General features: G+C 37.0%; 1 protein-coding gene across 3 annotated transcripts in view; it reads left to right on the top strand.

Annotated features, from left to right (window-relative positions):
* TMEM117 (transmembrane protein 117) overlaps nt 1-20,737 on the top strand; it is a 557,294-nt gene that overhangs the window by 88,438 nt on the left and 448,119 nt on the right. For all 3 annotated transcript variants that reach the window (XM_070454539.1, XM_070454538.1, XM_070454540.1), the window contains exon 3: nt 19,673-19,805. In XM_070454539.1, coding sequence (XP_070310640.1) covers nt 19,673-19,805 — 133 coding nt within the window. The remainder of the gene's footprint in view (nt 1-19,672; nt 19,806-20,737) is intronic.

The following is a 20,737-nucleotide window of genomic DNA, read 5'->3' as shown; positions in this document are numbered from 1 at the left end:
TAGTACTTTTTTCAGCCATCTCCCTTTTTTTTTCATTAACTGGTAAGAGAGTTGTCTGTTTTATAAAATGTCAACATTTTTGGCTTTGTGGATTCTTTGTATTCTATTTTTACCTCCAATTTAATTATTATTTGTTCTTGTCTTTGATATCACCTTCCAGGTATATTCTCTTTTCTTTAAGGTGAATATTTAGTTTATAGATGTTCAGGCCACAGTTCAGTTCAGTTGAGTTGCTCAGTTGTGTCTGACTCTTTGTGACTCCATGGACTGCAGCACGCCAGGCCTCCCTGTCCATCACCAACTCCCGGAGTCCACCCAGGCTCATGTCCCTTGAGTCGGTGATGCCATCCAACCATCTCATCCTCTGTCGTCCCCTTCTCCTCCTGCCCTCAATCTTTCCCAGCATTAGGGTCTTTTCAAATGAGTCAGCTCTTCACATCAGGTGGCCAAAGTATTGGAGTTTCAGCTTCAGCATCAGTCCTTCCATTGAACACCCAGGACTGATCTCCTTAGGATGGACTGGTTGGATCTCCTTGCAGTCCAAGGGACTCTCAAGAGCCTTCTCCAACACCACAGTTCAAAAGCATCAATTCTTTGATGCTCAGCTTTCTTTATAGTCTAACTCTCACATCCATACATGGCTGGAAAAACCATAACCTTGACTAGACAGACCTTTGTTGACGAAGTAATGTCTCTGCTTTTTAATATGCTGTCTAGGTGGGTTCAGGACTTCTTTTGTAATGTAAGCAATTGGTGACTAAATTTCCCATTTTGTAATGCTTTTTTTTTTTGGTATTCTACATATTTGATATGGAATTTTTTGGAAAGGAATCCTAGTGTAATTTAAATATTTGAAAGCTGCCTTTTGATGCAATTGTTTATCTGTTTTTTTCTGGGAAAATGTTTTAATACCAGGGCTGCTGAGTTGTTTTCTCTTATGGAGATTTTTTTTTTAATCTCCTAAGTTGTGTAAAAGTTGTACCACGTTTTAGTTTACTGGACTACAGCATTGTAGAAAGTTTATTCAAAGCTATCCTATGTCTTCAAATATTATAGAAAATGGAAAATGTACAAGTAAATCTGTTGTAAAAACTTGTTCAATTCTAAATATTTTTCCACTTTGGTTAGAATTTTTGTTTTATGAGTGAATTATTTTGAAATATGTTCTAAAATTTTCTGGACTGTGAAATATAAAAATCATTAACATTTTATAGATTGCTAATTATATTATGTTTGGAACTGTGGTCTGTGTGATATCTAATCTTTGAATTTTGCTAAGATTTCTTTTGTAACATGATACATGATCAACTTGTAAAGTTTCAATTCATGTTAGAAGAGTATGCATTCTCTAATTGCTATATGCAGAGTTCAATATGTCTATTAATTCAAGTTTTAACTTTATTACTCAAATATTCTGTTTGTTTGTTAAAGTTTGTTGTCTACATGACCTATCAATAAATAACAGAGGGATGTTCAAATCTCATACTGTGTAGTAGTTTTCTTAATTTCTCCGTCTAGTTCTATCAGATTTTGTTTTATATATTTTGAATTTATCTTTCATGATGTACTATGCCGGCTTGAAGATTATTGTATTTACCTGGAGAATTTAATTTTTGTCACTATGTAATATCCTCTTTAGTCCTAATCTTATTTTTTCACTTAAAATCTATTTGTCTAGAATTCATATCCATTCTAGCTTTCTTTTGGTTAGTTTTGTCTGATAAACAAGTTTACACCTGTTGCTTTCAACCTTACTATATTCTCATGTCTGTCTTGCAAGCATTCATCTTTGATTTCATTTTTCTGTCAGTTTTCTATCTTCTAACAATTATTATACTATATATGACCAATATATTTCTTTTATATTGTGATCTGATTCTCCCACTTATTTGTGTTTTTTCTATTATGTAACTTTTCCTTCTTTTTGTCCTTTTTTGTGAAGGGAGGATAAGCAAATTTTGTCCATTTTTCTGTTTCTTTCTCTTTTCTATCCCTCCTCTACTCCTCCTTTGGTTTATAAATTATACTTTCAATACCTACCCTTTTAGTGTCTACCCTTGAAATATAACTATTTCAAGTAAAATTTAAAAACCTAGCAACTGTACAGCTAATCAATATTTTAAGCACCTCCACAATGATAGAAATTACTAGAATGTTTGAACTAAAGTCAACAGTTTCTCGTATGGGATTGTTGTTGAGTATTCTGGTTCTTTTTTTAATTCCATGAAGTAGGCATTAATATTTTTATTATACAAACATTGTTTAGATTTGATATGTGTTGATCAGTTTCTTTTCTCACCATTCTTTCTTGTCTCAGATATTTCTTTCTATGGAAATGAAGTCATTCCCAGAGTCAGGTTCATTTTCCTTGAAGTACAACCTTTACAAACTTTTTGAAGGTCTGTAGAAGATAAATGCTCTCAATTTTTATTTTTCCTTCAGTTTTTAAATCCTTATGACAGTTGTCTTTTAATTACAATTTTAGTGCATTTGCCCTCATGTAATTACCAATATATGCATGTTTAAATTTATCATTTTGCTACAAACTAGCTTTTTGTTTAATATTTTATAAGTTCTTTTTTTCTTCCTCTTTGCTTTCCTTTAAATAAATAAAACAATTTTTGTATTTTATTTCTTCTCATTCTATTTCTTTGTTTATTATACATATTTTATTCTTTTAGTGATCACCATGCAGTGTAAATACATAATTGACTTCTCAGAGTCTATCTTTGACTAATATTGCCAATACTTTACAAGACTTTTATAGCTTTTAACTCCATTTATCCCCTCTGCCTTTAGACATATTTTTATCATAAGTTACACATATGTGTTAAACCTAAATGGTTGTATAATTTTTGTTTTATTTAATTAATTAGTATTTATTTTGGCCGTACCGCATGGCATGTGGGATCTTAGTTCCCTGACTAGGGATCGAATCTGTGCTCCCTGAAGTGGAAGCATGGATTCTAAACCAATGAACCTTCAAGGAAGTCCCTTGTTGTTTTATTTTAAAACAATATTATCAAGGTATAATTAGAATACAATAAAGTAGATGTGTGTAAGTGTAAAGTTTGGTAAGTTTTGACATATGTATACATCTGTGAAACTGTCACCACAGTCAAGATAAATGTTTCTTCATGTGCTTTTGTAATTACTTTTTCTGATCCCTTCAAACCTCAAGTAACTACTCTTTTGCCTACTTTGCATGTTCTAGAAACTTACATAAATGGGATTATACAATGTGTACGTATCTGCCTCCTGTTTAATATATCGGTTTTTAATTTTAGTCATTAATTTTTAGTTTTTGACTTTCTAGTTGATTTCAAAAATAGATGCCAGTTCTTTGATAAAATTCATAATCTTTTAATCTATTCTCTTGAGCATATTAATTACAGCTATTTTGATTTCTATGTGCATCATTAACCACTTTATGTTATCTGTCTTTTCCTATTGGGTTTTAAGTAATTTTCCTCATCTTATTTTCCTGTGTATCTATTTTCTTTAAAAATTGAATGTCAAAGGTAATGCGTGAAGAATTATATAGATTCAGGAAGATATAATCCTACTAGGGAAGATTTAACTTTCTTCTTGAATGCAGATAGAAAATGAGTTTTAGACTTTGGACTGGTTTGTTTCTGGTTTGTCATCTTGTGTTATAGCCCTTTACTTACCACATCTGATATCCTGGACAGCACTCAGAGTTCTGGTATATTCTGATTTGGTGTATGCTGAATTCCAGCTTTTGTTTCATCAGCATTATGAGACTACTAGAACCTATATTTAGGGATTTTCTTGTGTCAGTTATTCTTCACTTGGTCTTAGCTCTGTCGACTTAAAAAAATGTACAATGTGAAAGTTGAGAGCTAAGTTTTCTTTGGGGCAAAGTGCTGACCGCATTCTGGGAGGCAGCACCTCAGATAGTGCTGAGAAACCGTCCCAGTGAGGTAGTGGGGAGGACAGTAGACATGTGATTTTGGTAAAGGCGGAACACATGCAATCAAGCATTTATTTTTCCTGAAGTTTTCTACTAGTCTTGTGAAATTTTGCTGGTCATGAGGAACAGTTGTCACCATGAAGGATTTTAGAGCTTTTGTAGATGTGGAGATATAAGTATTGGGCTCATAAAATCAACTCCTGAAAATATCTTAACTATCTGAAGGCCTGTCTTGCCAGTTTTTCTCTGAGCACAGAATGCCTCATCTCTGTTCTCAGCCCTAAACTCCTTTCAAGGGTTGTGAAAATCTGAAGCTGCAGCAGCACATGATTTAATCTTTGTAGAGGCAGGTGGCAAGTGCCCATGGCAAGTACCAGTTTGTGGTTGATACTTCTCATCCACATAGTTCAGGTGTCAGCAAATACTCTACAGGAAACTGTGCTAGAATTTGGGGCTTACTTTCTGAGTCTTTCTTTTTCTGGTGGTTGGTCCCTTGTGTTCTAGTAATATTGGTAGCCAGAAATTCAGTTTCTGTCTCACCCAGTGATTGCCTCAGATTATAAGCCACAGTGTTCCATATGGTCCCTGAAAATCAGAAAGTCTCACAAGAGGAAAAGACAGCAATAAGAGAGGAGCACAGAGAAATAACTTCAGAGATTTGCAGATCTCTTTTAAGTCTTCAATAATGAGCACATACCTGTGAGGAAACCATTCAGGATAGGGAAGGAACCACTCAAAAGGATCAGGGGTAAAGTCCTTGGCTCTCATACAAGGCCAAGAATAGTTCATGTCCCCACAATTCCAAGAGGCAGAGCCTTGGAATTTATGGTGCATCAGGTAGAGTGGAGGAGTGATGGTGGGACAAAGTTAGCCCCAGATTAAAGGCTTCTTTGAAAAACTAGGCTCAATGGGATCAAATGATTTCCAGGTAACTTAAATACATCTCAGAACAAAACCCGAAAGTACTTAATGAGAATACAAATATATCTAGCAGTTAATAAGATGAAAATTCATAATATCTGGATTTCAGTAAAAAAATTATCAGGCATGCAAAGATGCAAGAATATATGACCCATGATGAGAAGAAAAATTAACTAATAGAACAAAGCCAGAATTGACACTGTCAGCATAATTAGTTAACAAAGGTATTAAAAGTTATTACTGTAATTCATATGTTTAAGAATGTGGAGGATGCTAGCATGTGTTGAGACAGCCAATTTTAAATACTTTATGTTTGGTAATTCCAAAATCTGAAGTCCTTGTGTGGTCTAAATATTCTGTTTGCTGTTTCTGTCAACTCATGCATGGTAACATTTCTTTTTGTATTTGGTGAATATTAACTCTGAACTCACATTTTAACAATATGATCTATGGGAATTCTGAGGATTTAAATTAGGCTTGTTTTCCTCTAGAATACATTTGGGTTTGCCAAGTTTGGAGTCCAGGAGACACTATTCTTTTAGGACAACTGTAGACTCTTTGGAGGATCCTGATTTACTGTAGAGATGCAAGTTCAATTCCTAATATGTAGTATCTCCACACTTAACTTCGTTTTCCTAGCTCTCTTATGGGTCATGGCCCTAAAGGAACACCAGATTTTAAATGTGCTCGCTAGTACCTTTAAATTTTAGCTAACTATACTTATTCCTTCCTGGTCCCTTTGCAATACATGAAAATGTATGTTTGTTGTGTTCTCACAATTATATTTATATTACATTACATTTATAGTACATAACATAGTCAGACACATAGTAGGTGCTCAACAAATGTGTAAAAAATATTTTATTGTGAAAAAACATTACCAAGAAAATGAAGAATTTTCCATATGAACTACTAACATGAACATCAAGATCTGTTTTTGTTTTTGAGTATGCCTTGTAATTTTTTTCTTAATAGCTGGACATGATATATCAGGTATACATAGGCCTTTGGTGATATGGCAGTAAGATGTGGAGGAAAGGAGGCATTTTATAGTTCTGTAATTAGGTCTCACTTTTCAGTGAGCCTATGCCCCTGGACTGAACCTCCATGTGCTTCTTAGTTATCCCACGGTTCCCTAAGGTGGGAGAGGATAGCTTGAGAGGCCTGGAGTTGGGCATTTCCTTTCCTCCAGATCAGTTAGATTCTGATTGAAATTCATCATGTTAGGTGTGGTGAAGCAGCTTCTCCTGAGGGCAGTCCTTGTTAAGAAGAACAGAGTGTTCTGGAGCATTTTAAAAATGAGCCTCCCTCCCACCCATGCCATGGCTAGGTGTCTGGAGTTTTTAAATTTCAGTCACGCACACACTGAGTATTCTTGCCTGGAAAATCCCATGGACAGAGGAGCCTGGTGGGCTATGGTACATAGTGTCACAAAGAATCAGATACAGCTGAAGTGACTTAGCACAGCATAGCACAGCACTTGTACCCACTGAGCCTGCAGCACTAATTACAGTTCCGGTTTTCCTATGCCAGCACTGCCTGGTTTCCAAGGCAGTTTTTATGTGGGTTTTTTAAATAAGTTTTTGCTGTAATCAGCTGTGACTCTCTGTACTTACCTCTCTGCCTCTATAATGGTTTGATCTCGCCTGTGTTACAGGTCTTAGGAAAGTTATTGCGTTTTCAGTCTGTTCAGCTTTTTGCTTAAGTGGCTACTTCCAAGCTTCTTATATCTGGAATTGATAACCTGTTAATAAATTTTTAACACCATTATTTATTTAATCTGTAAATGGAATGGATAGAAAAATAATAAGTTTGCAAATACAAGGAGCCAGTCTCAATGAGTTAGAGGACTTGTGAATAAAAGAGGAAATCTTTGAATGAAAACCAATTTCAGAATAGAAGGCAGAAGTCATGTGTCAGTTCAGTTCAGTTCAGTCGCTCAGTTGTGTCTGACTCTTTGAGACCCCGTGAACTGCAGCACGCCACATTTCCCTGTCCATCATCAACTCCCAGAGCATACTCAAGCTCATGTCCATTGAGTTGGTGATGCTATCCAACCATCTCTTTCTCTGTCGTTCCTTCTCCTCCTGCCTTCAATCTTTCCCAGCATAAGGGTCTTTTCAAATGAGTCAGTTCTTTGCATCAGGTGGCCAAAGTATTGGAGGTAAAGCTTTGGCATCAGTCCTTCCAATGAATATTCAGGACTGATTTCCTTTAGGGTGGACTGGTTGGCTCTCCTTGCAGTCTAAGGGCCTCTCAAGAGTCTTCTCCAACAACACAGTTCAAAAACATCAATTCTTTGGTGCTCAGCTTTCTTTATCGTCCAGTTCTCACATCCATACATGACCACTGGAAAAACCATAGCTTTGACTAGACGAACCTTTGCTGGCAAAGTAATGCCTCTGCTTTTCAATATGCTGTCTAGGTTGGTCATAACTTTTCTTCCAAGAAGCAAGTGTCTTTTAATTTCATGGCTGCAGTCACCATCTACAGTGATTTTGGAGCCCCCCAAAATAAAGTCTCTCAGTTTCAATTGTTTCCCCATCTATTTGCCATGAAGTGATGGGACCAGATGCCATGACCTTAGTTTTCTGAATGTTGAGTTTTAAGCCAGCTTTTTCACTCTCCTCTTTCACTTTCATCAAGAGGCTCTTTAGTTCCTCTTTGCTTTCTGCCATAAGGGTGGTGTCATCTCCATATCTGAGGTTATTGATATTTCTCCCAGCGATCTTGATTCCAGCTTGTGCTTCATCCAGCCCAGCGTTTCTCATGACGTACTCTGCATATAAGTTAAATAAGCAGGGTGACAATATGCAGCCTTGACATACTCCTTTCCTTATTTGGAACTACTCTGTTGTTCCATGTCCAGTTCTAACTGTTGCTTCCTGACCTGCATACAGGTTTCTCAAGAGGCAGGTCAGGTGGTCTGGTATTCCCATCTCTTGAAGAATTTTACACAGTTTGTTGTGATGAACTCACGTATGCTGCTGCTGCTGCTAAGTCGCTGCAGTCGTGTCCAACTCTGTGCGACCCCATAGACGGCAGCCCACCAGGCTCCCCCATCCCTGGGATTCTTCAGGCAAGAACACTGGAGTGGGTTGCCATTTCCTCTAATGCATGAAAGTGAAAGTGAAGTCGCTCAGTCGTGCTTGATTCTTAGCGACCCCATGGACTGCAGCCTACCAGGCTCCTCCGTCCATTTGATTTTCCAGGCAAGTATACATGGATACAAATAATACGAAACTTGGGGGACATGGCAGAATTTTGGCTCTTGGCTTTATTTTGGCTTCCCAACCTTCCCAATATGTATGGTTGTGGGAGGACCAGTCCCTCCTGTCCCATCACCACTTATGATCAGGGAGCCAATGTCTGAGCCTCATATTGATCAGGATTGCTTGGAAAAATGGATCAGCCTTCAAGGGATTAGTCTTGACAGTTTAACCTTTCTTTTTCAGTTGGATCAATAGAATGCCCAACACTAAATTAAAACCTAGTTTAAGAGTATAAATGTTATATTTTTTCAAAGCTGGTGTCCATATAATAATGATGATGCAAAAAATTTAATAATAGTGATGATATTGTCATTCCAAAAGGAAATCAGCCCTGAATATTCATTGGAGGGACTGAAGCAAAGCTTAAGCTCCAATGCTTTGGCCACCTGATGCGAAGAGCTGACTCATTGGAAAAGACTCTGATGTTGGGAAAGATTGAAGGAAAGAGGAGATGGAGTAAGCATAGGAAGAGATGGTTAGGTAGCATCACCGATTCAATGCACATGAATTTGAGCAAACTCTGGGAGATGGTGGAGGACATGGTCTAATTCTCCTTTCTTTCTAGAACCTTTTGAAATGTACATTATAATGCATATTACAACACATGTTATACTTACAATGCATTTTATGATTTTTAGTTTCATACGCAATTATGTTTCAACTCACCATATTTGATTTTCTGTCAAACTCAATGAATCACAAATATTTTCTGTGTAAACACCTACTTCTAATAAGGAATGATAGCCATCTGTTCAATGTTTTTAAATTCTTTGTACACTGAAGTAAGAAGATTTGATCTAAATATTAATGAAATGGTGTCCTCAGGGTAGAAAAGTTTCATCATTTTATACTTATTATATAAAATTATGTTTGCCTAACTAGAATAGCCTTCATCCTTAATGATATTCTGGTGTCTTTTGTTATATAATTTTCTTTGTCGGGGTCCTATCCATGGACTAAGTCTCTAATTGTTGTTATTTTTATTCTGTTAGCATTTTAAAATTAATAAATCTTCAAATATCATTTTCTTATAAACTATACATTTATACAAACTAGTCATGAATTCTTCATATACTTATTTTAGTCTTATTAGAAGTGAAGTTCAATTAATTTTAAGTCTCTGATCCAATTTCATTTTACACTTTATCCTCTTCTAGATCTAAGAAATAGAACATATTAATTGTCAAGTATGCTAATATTTAAAATGTTAAATATTAATGTTAAAGAATCTTATCATTGTGTTACTTTGGGTTCATTTTATATTTTAGAGAGGCATGCAATAATAGATAAAATATAAGAAGTAATACTTTGTCTCTTAACGAGTAAGACTAATTCCTTTTTGTAAGCTAAAGACTTTTGAGTTAGCAGACTTTGAACTAATCTCTCATTTAACGAAACAGTCCTCAAGATAAAAGTCATGTAACCCAACCCTTTACACTGTGCTTGACTATCATTGCATGCATTGTCTTCACTGGAGGAAAATTATCACCTCCTCTGAGAATCAATCCTGTAAGCTCTTCTGGCTATTACTCCAATATATGAAATGTTTGACAATGAAGGAGATCTCCTAGAGGAGATCATGTCTGACCCTAATTTTAAGGTCCACAGGAAATATAGGTGTTATTCAAATGATGGAGGGAGAAGAGTACCCCAAGGACAGTGTTCAGCATGAATGTAGGAAACTGATGTCTGTTTAGTGTTGATGGAACTAGAGGGAAAGCTGGTGAGAGAGGAGAGATGAGCCTGGGTCAAGTCAAGCAATGCCTTCTATACCATGGTAAGGAACTTGAATTTTATTCTTTAGGTGAGGAGTGGTCACTGAAAAATTTAAAGTGAAGGGGTAGTATGACCATAGTTATGTTTTAGTTAGCTCTATTTTGGGTGGATTGAGATGGGAAAAGAGGCTGGAGTAAGGAAGACCAGTCAGATTTTTGCCACAGTCCCACTGCAACAAATTATGGGAGAAGCGCATGCATGAAGGTTTATAAAATAATAAGACTGTTGATGGAAATGTAAGGTTTGCAGGAATCAAGAATTGAGAATGAATCTAACCTTGTCATTTTGAAAATGATGAGATGATGAAGTCAGAAGTAGGGGTGGATTTAGGGATGGGAAAGATCAGATTGGAGGCATAGGTAAACTGTGTGCTGGGACAAGAGGTGGAAATTTTTAATTTTATTTTTTAATTAACTTATTTGTTTATTTTTTGTCCATCCTGGGTCTTTGTTGTTGTGCTCAGACTTTCTCTAGTTGCAGCAGGCGGGGGCTACTCTTCTGTGGTGCACAAGCTTTCCAATTTCAGTGGCTCCTCTTGCAGAGCACAGGCTGGAGATGAGTGAGCGTCAGTGGTGCTGGTGAATGGGCTCGGTATTTGTGCATGGGAGCTCAGTAGTTGTGATGCTTGGGTTTAGTTGCCCCGTGGCATGTGAAATCTTTCCAAACTGGGGATTGAAACCATGTCCCCTGCATTGGCAGGCAGATTCTTAGCCACTGGCCCACCATGGCATCCTGGATTCTTTCTTGTATACTGAGTTTGAATCGACAGTAGGACATCCAGGAATACAGCAGGTAGGTTGTTCTTCCAGTCTGAAGCTCAGGAGGAAAAGTCTATGCTGGAGATACTGGATATTAAACCCACAGAGTGAATGAGACTCTATAGGGATATGACAAAGAGAAAGACTGAGGACAGACCGTGGGAACATTGCTGTTTATGTGACAAGTGAGGAGATGCCCCACAAATGGATGAGAATAAACAAGAAAGTAGAAAAAGCGCAAGGAATATTTGGTGCTAGGGAAAGCAAAGAAGTAGAGTATCAAAAGGACAGAGTGGATAACTGCTGTGTCAGATGCAGCCTGTAAGTTAAAGGCCAGTTTATTTCTACGATATTTGGCAATGGTGGGGACCATTAACATTTGCCAGAACAATTTCAATAGTGCTTGCATTGTATGTAAGATCTCATGATGGGGACTGATGAAGATTACTCTCTTGAAGTCTGGACGAGAAGGGAAATTGTATGGATGGTAGTTCAAGGACATGAGGTCAAGAAAGCACTGCTTTTAGGATGGACTTAAGAAGCGTAAGATGCAGAGGGAAGAGAACCCAGAGAGAGGGAGATTGGACAGAAGAAGGAGAGAAAAGATGGTTGATGAAACAAGGCACCTAAACAGGGGAGGCTGTGGTTTTAAAAGCACATGTGATGTTTTTGCAGGAAGAGCACAGAAAAAAACAAAAGAAGACAGTAGGAATAGCAGAGAAAGTAGATAAGTGGATGTATGTATGTGAGTGGGAAGAAAGTTGAAGGAAGTCATATTTAGTGGTAGCGATATTTGCTTGAGGTTGAGACTAAGGCCACATTCTGAGAGTGAAAGTGGCTTAGTAGGAGCTTTGAGGTGTAATTTAAAATGGATGTATTAATGTGCAGTGCTGTGGTAACAGCAGAAGTTGGGGGTCTTGATTATGTAGTAGTGCATCAACCCATTGGTGTAGCTTTTCCTGCAGAAGTTTACTGAAATTGGAGAAAGCAAATAGTAGCTCTGAGTCAGAGTGGGGGTTTTGTTGGGCAAATATAAAATAAATCTAGGGTGCACACGAAACAAGGGTGCTGGAGAGAAGAAAGTATGATAAGGAAACAGGAGTTTAGTGCTGAATAGGAGGGAATGGATCTCAGGACATGGTTAATTGGGATCTCAGGACATGGTTAATTGACGGGGAGAGAATGGGGAGGAGGTGAAGCTTAAAGACCTACAGGGCTCCACAGGGCTCAAAAGGTGGGTGTAGTAGACACCAGATTTACAATGACAGGGGGTTTTTAGTTGGATAGTGGAATGTTGTTTGCTCATTTGTTTGTGCGTCCCTTCCTTTTAAAATCTATTGGACAAATATTTATTATTTGAAATGTGCCATGTGTCAGCGCCATGGAGACACCAGTGGTGAGGAAGACAAGCATGGTCCTCACTGTTTTGCAGCTTATACACAGGCGTGGTGCACGCACCGCAGACAGTAAGCTTCACTGTCTTGGGCATTAGGTTTTCTGAGGTTGAGTTATCTGAGAGATGATTACATCATCACCAACAAGATGCTTTTCCCTGCATATTTTACTTGTAGAATTCTTTGGAGGACTTGAGGGCAAGTCTTAATTTTCCTTCCAGATCTGCCCATCAGTATTTCATCCAATAAAAATATTTTACCATCTGTTCTGCTGAATACTGGGGATATAAAGAAAGATAAAGAAATAAAGATTCCACAACTTGGACCACTATAAACCCCATTCATTCTTTCTTACCTTCTCAGAGCCTTTGATTCACTGATCATCATGTATCTGGTAAGACAACACCAGCTGCAGTAATAAAATCCTACAAAATATAGAATGACTCTATCTCAGTTGAATGTCTCACTCATATAAAGCCCAAAACATGGCAGATACTTCTGTCCGAAGCAGTGATTCAAGGACCCACGGACTTTTCATCGTAGGGCTCCACCTTTTTCAACTTATTTGCAGTGCTTGACTTGCATTTGCGGATATGCTAGGGAACTAATTTTGTCTGGCTCTGGGAGTGAAGCTTGTGACAAAGGCTTAGCTAGTCATTGTTTCTCATAATTCTGGCTATGGTGATTGGTTCCGGATCCAAACAAGCCCAGGTAGAGTTAATGACGTGACTTTCTTGAGAAATGCTCCCACAAGTCATTTCTCTCTAGACAAAAATGAAGACACATTCCTCAGGATTGCTACAGTCATTTTAAGATTACAAAAAGTATGTGCAAATGTGTTGAAGGAGCTGGTTAAGATGGGACCGCACCCTGAAGAATGAGCTGGGAAACAGATAAATCAAGCCTTAGTCTGTATTATTTGAGTAGGGGATCAAGCCTTTCTTGAAGTCATATTATTGTTTAGTTAAACTAAATCTACATTATTTTCTAAACATTTATAGTAAGGAGAAAATTATTCTTTGTTCAGGAAACAAATATCTTTTTTTTTTTTTCAGAAAATGTGAGAAGCCATAAAGATCAACTTATTATAATTTAAGCTGATACTAGTTTTCTGTTTTATTTATTTAAATTTTACAATGGTATCTATTTAACATATTTTTTCTTTTTTTTCGATTTATTTTTATTAGTTGGAGGCTAATTACTTTACAATATTGTGTAACACCATTTTTGGAGTACATCAGAGGCCCAAGTATTCCATAGTGATAAAAAGCAAGGGTTTGGAACCATTGTTTTTGTTATTGGCAACAGAGTATTCTTACTGGTATGTAGATTGTCTGCTGTGCTGACTTTGATTGAGTTTTGACTGCAGCAAATTAAATATATTCCTTTAAATAACTGCAAATTATGTATATCTGTATGTATATAATTATATACATATGTACACAATGTATATTATGTATATGTATACTTTATGTATACATTATATGTATGTATAATTATATGTATATTATATGTATACATTATATGTATGTATACATTAAGTAGTTGCACATGTAAATTATGTAGGTAATTGACACATTGTATATAGGAGATTTTGGAGCAGAAGACTTAATGAATAGTAGTGTTAGCTTCAGTTTGGCATCTTCTTGAGGAAAGTGCCTCCTTTCATATTTCCTGGTCAGGATAGTATGTGCAATGCCACATTTTCTCCTCTAAATTAAATATCTTGCTCAGACTTCCTACATACTGAGGTGAACAGAGAGTACAAAACTGGTAATTTTTAGAGCATCTTTTTTATCTCTAAAATTTAAAGCAGTCCCAAGGCTTATTGAGTCCTGGAAATAAACCCTTGAATCTGCATTCACCTGTCCTTCCCCTCTCCTATTGCTGCTTCGGTGATGGCCTTTGGCACAATGATGCCATCTAAGAGAGTGTAGGTTTGCAACCTCAGGAAATTGCTGGTGAAACCTGAAACTGGCCTTGTCCAAGGAGGGAAGGAACAGACCAAAGCATGAAGCAGACTGCTCCAGATTGGTAGGCTTAGCAAGCAAAGGAACTTATGTGTGAGGCTTGTCTCAAGTGGTCACAAGACAGTAGATCTCTGCATCTACACACCAGAATCAGAGGTTTATACAGAGGGCTTCAATGGGTTCAGTCATACAGTCCATCCTGATGGTCTCAAAAACATGTTTCTCTCTTAAGACTGCGTTCTTGGAAATGCTTTCCATTAGGGGAACAATGTGGGCTTCCCCAGTGACTCAACAGTGAAGAGTCTGCCTGCAATGTTGGAGCCGAAGGAGAAGCAGGTTCGATCCCTGGGTTGCGAAGACCCTTTGGAGGAGGAAATGGCAACACACTCTGGTATTCCTGCCTGGAGACTCCCATGGACAGAGGAGCCTGACGGGTTACAGTCTGTGGGGTCGCAAAGAGTTGGACACGACTGAAGCACAGGGAAACAGTGGGCAGCGTATATCCCAAGTCCAGGAATGGGAGTGAGGAACCTCTCATTGCCCGGGTTCTGTGTCTGGGTCAGCCAGCTGTCATGTCCTCTTGAGGACCTCCACCAACAGACTGCTGGAATTCTACCCGGGGTGCTGTGTTCCTAATGAAACTGGGTGACTGCTCTACTGATTCCTCTTCCCTTGAGGCCAGCTAGGTCTCTTTACTTAAATCCCAAGGCCATGACCCTTGATACTTTGGCCTTTACCAGCAACCATGGACTCAAACCCAAGTGAGGTTCTGCCACCTTGGGGACCAGAATCTTTGTATCCTCTCTGAATCTAGAAACCCTCTACTCAACCTTGCTTCAACAACTTCCCAGGAGTTACCCCCATCTCTTAACTGGAAGCACAAATGCTTCTAGTCCTTCTCCTCTGAGGTTGTTTAGTTTATTTCTTTGTTCAAGGTCTCCTGCTGAAAACTGCTTCTAAAGAAATGGGACCCAGAACTTAGCATAAAAATCTGGCTGTGCGGTAAAGAACAAATGTTCTTTTTAATTCTTTTGCTGATGAGAATACAGCAGCAAAAAAGAAAAGCCAAGAAACAAAGTAGTTTCTCCCTAATTCTCTTACGCCTATCTACTTCCATCTTCCACAGTTCATGTGAGCTCATCATATATTTTAAAATTAGCTTTTAGGTCATTATCCTTGTTAGAATCTTATGATTCTTAGTGGTTCTAAACCTACTGTATCTCCAGGAAAGATTCTGAGATTCTAGGCTATTTCGGTACTTTAAAACAACATTTGTGACAATTAATCATTGTACCCTCCAACCCTCTTTTCTAATGCATAGGCTTGTGACCACTTTAATGCTGCCAATCGTTTTAAGATTTGTTTTCCAATTACCTTGACCATATCAAAGGTGATAGCCCATACAGTCCAAGACACATTTTATTAGTAACATAAACATACAGCAAGATTTACAAATATACATATGATTAAAAGTCATTTATCACCTTGTCAGTGATGTATCTCTCTTAGTGATGTCTTTTATTTCAGTTGACTTTTCACTCAGGTATCTCCTGAATCTCCTCTAAAGAAGAGTGTTAAAAAGTTCTGAATTCTTTTACCTATATGAAAGGTGGCATATAACTTACTGTCCAAACCGATACACTTCAGAAAGGAAGGGGACGCTCTTAATAATTATGCCAGGACAAGAGTCACAAGCCACTGCTGTCCCAGGGAAACCAGATGTGTGGTCACACCACAGGGTGGAGATGGGTCACTTTCATGTGACATCCTTCGGTAACTCTGAGGTTCCTGTTTTGATTAAATTGATGGGCAGTCAACTGATAACAGTCTGTGCATACATATTTCTAGCATTAGGATGGTCACTCAATGAATTAACCTTGAAGTAGGTTATGGGAAATTTTTTTTTTAAATATGATTTGACTCAACATTTGGGTCACTCTGGTTCTGCCCTTAATATATTGAAGCTCTTTTATTGTGTGTTTCAAGTGAATTGCAAGTCGTGTTAACCTGCCATTTTGTTATAATGGCTGTAATGACTGAAATTAGTGCCAGGCAGCGAGTTCGGCAATGACAGCATAAATGATCCTGTCACATCTCTCGTTTTACTAACTCTTTATTATTTCAGTCGCCATGTACAGTTAACCCACTGTATTTTATTTGCAAAGCACTCTTGAGTCTTTGACTTTTAAAGTATATCCATTAGTGAAATTTTTGACATATGCATATGTTAAGAAAGAAATTCACATTTTAATTTCAAAGAACTCTAATTTCTGGTCTTAGCAGTTCTTCAACATATCAACTGCTGAATTAAATAAATAGATCAAGCCTGAAAGACTTGCAGCAAAGGGAACACTGAGTCCATCAGTCTAAAATAAGATTACGTTTTCATTAACTGCTCAAGTGATGGCTGGCTTTGAACATCTTCCTGACTTGCTCACAGCTCTACCTCTAGCCCCTTGATCCACAGCTGGCATGTAAGAAACACACATTCAATATTTGTTCAAAGAATGAATGATATTCTTTGCAGTTTGCTTTAAGATATTTGTGGCATGGATTTTTCACTCTCAAGCATTCTCTGTTTAATATTTATTTATAATATTCCTGACAAGGTGTTGTGTGGAGACTTGCAATTCCCTGGATTTCTATAATTATTGATTCAATTATCACAAGTTGTGTAAGGCTGTAATTTGCAGCATCAGCATCCTTTGCTTCAGTAGAACATTTTCCACATTCTTCTCTCAGTTATAATTCACTTTCCCTCTGACCTTCAGATTTGTCCTTTCCTTCTCTTGTACAGGCCAAGAAACCAGATGAGGTAACCAAATCTCCCATATTTGCTCCATTTAAAGTTTTAGCTGGGGTAATGTTTCTGTTAGCCTGGTTTCCAAATGAAATCTAAAGTGCTCTTTTAATAAAAGAAAGGGATTGAGGGAAAATTGGTTAAATCTTAAAAGATGATTTCTTCCTATGCTCAGAAACCTATGTGAGAGTTACTGTCTGTCCCTAGAGAGATATTTTCCAGATGGAAATATATATATTTTCCCCATAGCTTTGACATAGCATCAAAAAGAAATATTTTCTCTCATGAAAAATTTTAATGTAAGATTTCAGACCTACCCTATGTTAATTGTAGTTCCTATATGTGCATCATCTCCTGTCTCATTATTTGGATAAACTTTCTCTTAGGAGAAACCAGGATGGCCTATGTTTATTTTTTCTTAATCTTGTCTTTTCTTTTTTAAATCTTCCTCACCTTTCAGGATACTAGTGCTCTCAGTTCTCTTTATCATAAATCAAAATATTTATCTGGCCTATTTGTGATACCAGTAATTTTTACTTTAGTATCCATCTTACTACATGTTCCTCCTTGAAGTATTTGCATTTTAACATTTTTTCTTTTTTTACTCAAGTGTAGTTCATGTAGAGTATTATATGTTATAGGTATAAAATGTAGTGTTTCACAGTGTTTAAAGGTTATACTCCACTTATAGATGTTATAAAATATTGGGCATATTCCTTGTGTTGTACAGTGTATCCTGTAGCTTATTTTATACATAATAGTTTGTACCTCTTAATCCCTATATTGCCCCTCCCCTTTCCTTCCCCTCACTGGTAACTACTAGTTGGTTCTCTCTATCTGTGGGTCTGCTTTTTTCATTGTTATTTACTAGATTGTTTTATTTTTTAGGCTCTACATATAACTGATATCATACAGTATTTATCTTTTGGTCTGACTTTTAGTTAGCATAATACCCTCCAAGTTCATCCATGTTATTGCAAATAGCAAAATTTCATTCTCCATTACAGCCTTATTCCTTATGTATGTGTGTGTGTGTATTCATATGTTGATGGACACTTACGTTGTTTCCATATCTTAACAATTGCAAATAATGTTACTATGAACATTGGGATCCATGTATGTTTTTGAAGTAGTGTTTTTTGGCTCATTTGGTTACATACCCCAGAGTGGAATTGCTGAGTCAAATGGTAGTGCTATTTTTAGTTTTTTGAGAAACCTCCATACTGTTTTCCATAGTGGCTGTACCAGTTTACCTTCCCACCTGTAGTGTAAAGGGCTTCCCTTTTCTCCACATCCCTGCCAGCATTTGTTATTTGTGTTTTTTTTAATAATAGCATTGTGATAGATGTGAAATGATATCGCATTTTAGTTTTGACTTGCATTTCCCTGATGATAAGTGATACTGAGCATTTTTTCATGTTTCTGTTGGCTATCTGCATGTCTTCTTTGGAAAAATATCTATTCAGGTCTTCTGCCTGTTTTTCAATCAGGTTATTTATTTATTTATTTATTTATTTATTTATTTATTTGATGTCCACTTGTTTGACCTATATATGTATTTTGGATGTTAGCTCATTGTCAGTCATATCATTTGCAAATGTTTTCTCCAAAGTTGTCATTTTGTTATGTTGATGATTACCTTTGGCTCAGTCAGTTAAGATTCCGCCTGTAATGCAGGAAATCTGGCTTCGACCCCTGGGTCTGGAAGATTCCCTGAAGAAGGAAACAGCAACCCATTCCAGTATTCTTGCCTGGGGAATCCCAGGGACAGAGGAGCCTAACAGGCTATGGGGTCAAAAGAGTCGGACACAACATAGTGACTGCACCAATCCCACCTTTTCTCTGTGCAAAAGCTTTTAACTTTAATTAGGTCCCATTTTTTATTTTTGCTTTTATTTCCTTCAGTTTAAGAGACAGATCCAAAATTGCTACAATTTTAGTGAGACAGTATTCTGCTTGTGCTTTCCTTTAGGAGTTTTATGGTTTCCAGCTCTACATATTGATCTTTAATCCATTTTGAGTTTATTTTTGTGTATGGTGTTAGGGAGTGTTCTGATTTCATTCTCTTATGTGTCGCTGTCCAGTTTTCCAAGCACCGCTTATTGAAGAGACTGTCTTTTCTCCATTGTGTGTTCTGGCCTCCTTCGCCATAGATTAATGACTGTTCTCTCCATTTTTAGTAATTATCTTTGTAAATGGATATTAGGCATGATTAGAAATCATGTTTTGCTGGGAACTACACTGACTCCATAACACATGTACCTGCTGCCAGACCCCACACACTTGTGCACCAGCCTGTATGTGGAATGGATATTTTAGCTACGAGTAAGGCTTGTAAGCCTTCTGATTCTTATGATAGAGACTTCATTTTTACTGTTCACATTTTCGTGTACTTTAATATAAGTGAAATTTGCCTATCATTTGACCAGTACTGGGAATGGGCCTGTGGGAGCAAAAGGGAATTAAGAATTTATGCAACATGTTTACCATTTGCCTTACTTAAGTAGTTTCAGTAAATGAACCAAAAACATATTTATTAAATAAAAAATATAAGGTAAGTGTTCTGATTAATCTTATTTTCATGCCAGCATAATGAGTACTCTCTGTACACTAGATTTTCATGCTAGTATTTGCTCTAGGATGATGAGGTGGAGATTGTCTTCGACTTCATCATCTATTTACAAAAGAGCAATAAGGACCTTAGGTAGTAGTTTCTCTGTAAGACAAGTGCTAGGGTCTAAGACTTCAGAATATTAGTGAGATAAAAGAAATTAACTAAAACAAAACAATGATGTATGTATTTTGAGTTGCAATGTACACTGATGTCCAATAATAATTATATTGCAGGTCAGTTGCTCCGGTTAAAAATGTTTCGTGAGGATCATGGATCATGGATGACAATGTTCTTCAGCACAATTCTCTTTCTCTTCATCTTTTCTCACATATACAACACGATCCTTCTAATGGATGGGACAATGGGGTAGGTTATCTTTCCCCTTTCTCCTGTGGTGAGTGTTATACTTGAAACTTGTAAGAAGTCAGTAATTTTTTAGTTTGTGGTAGCCTGAATCTTCATTACAAATATTCTATCTTAAAAGATATTTATGAATTTTTCTTATGTAAGACATGTAGAGTCTTTTCTCCAAGAAGCTTATAGCATTTTATAATACTTACATTGTGTTCCTTATTCTTTAGATCTTCTCTTGGGGTGGTTTGAGAGCAGGCAGTAATCTTACTATAGTGACAGAATATGAGAATCAGGAAATCTTGACTTGTTTATAGTCACACAATCAGTAGAACTGTGCTGAAATGAAGGTCTCCACGTTTACAATTTCACTGCTCCACAATGCATGGCTAAAAAAAGTTTTTTATACTGGTGACATGTTTTTTTTTTTTTTTTTTTTAACTCTCTGACAGTTCCAACAGAGAGACCTTTGTTATAAATGGGCCATTTTAAAAGTGGGCCACCGTGTATTAAGTCCAGGGTTGTAATCTATACTTATCAAATCACTAATCAAATCACCATGGCATGAAGATGTGCTAACAAGTAGATTGTAGATTTTTTTAAACTTCTCCAGTTATTGGTTTGCTCTTTTTAAGTTTTAAGGGCACAATACAAGGAGAATGGCTTAATTTACAGTGTTAAGGATTAGATTAGTGACAATAAGTAACCACCTTAGATATTTGTTGTGCACTGAAACAGTTCCTAAGGAAAGTTTTGATCTATTCTCCCCAATAGATTGGAAAGCCAGCTAATACCCTTTTCTTCTAAATGTAGTAAACACACTTCTGTCGACCAGTTCTATAGTGCAATTGTTTTGATATTATGTATAGATTTTAGTCACCACTGTTCAATGCTGAGAGGGATAGCTCAATTAAAACTTTATTAGTTTCTCCCCGCAACATTAAAGG

Source organism: Odocoileus virginianus, chromosome 24 (genome assembly GCF_023699985.2).
Source record: "Odocoileus virginianus isolate 20LAN1187 ecotype Illinois chromosome 24, Ovbor_1.2, whole genome shotgun sequence".
In the NCBI taxonomy this organism is placed as follows: domain Eukaryota; kingdom Metazoa; phylum Chordata; class Mammalia; order Artiodactyla; family Cervidae; genus Odocoileus; species Odocoileus virginianus.
Note: the sequence above shows the minus strand (reverse complement) of the source record. Positions and strands in the feature narration are given on the sequence as shown.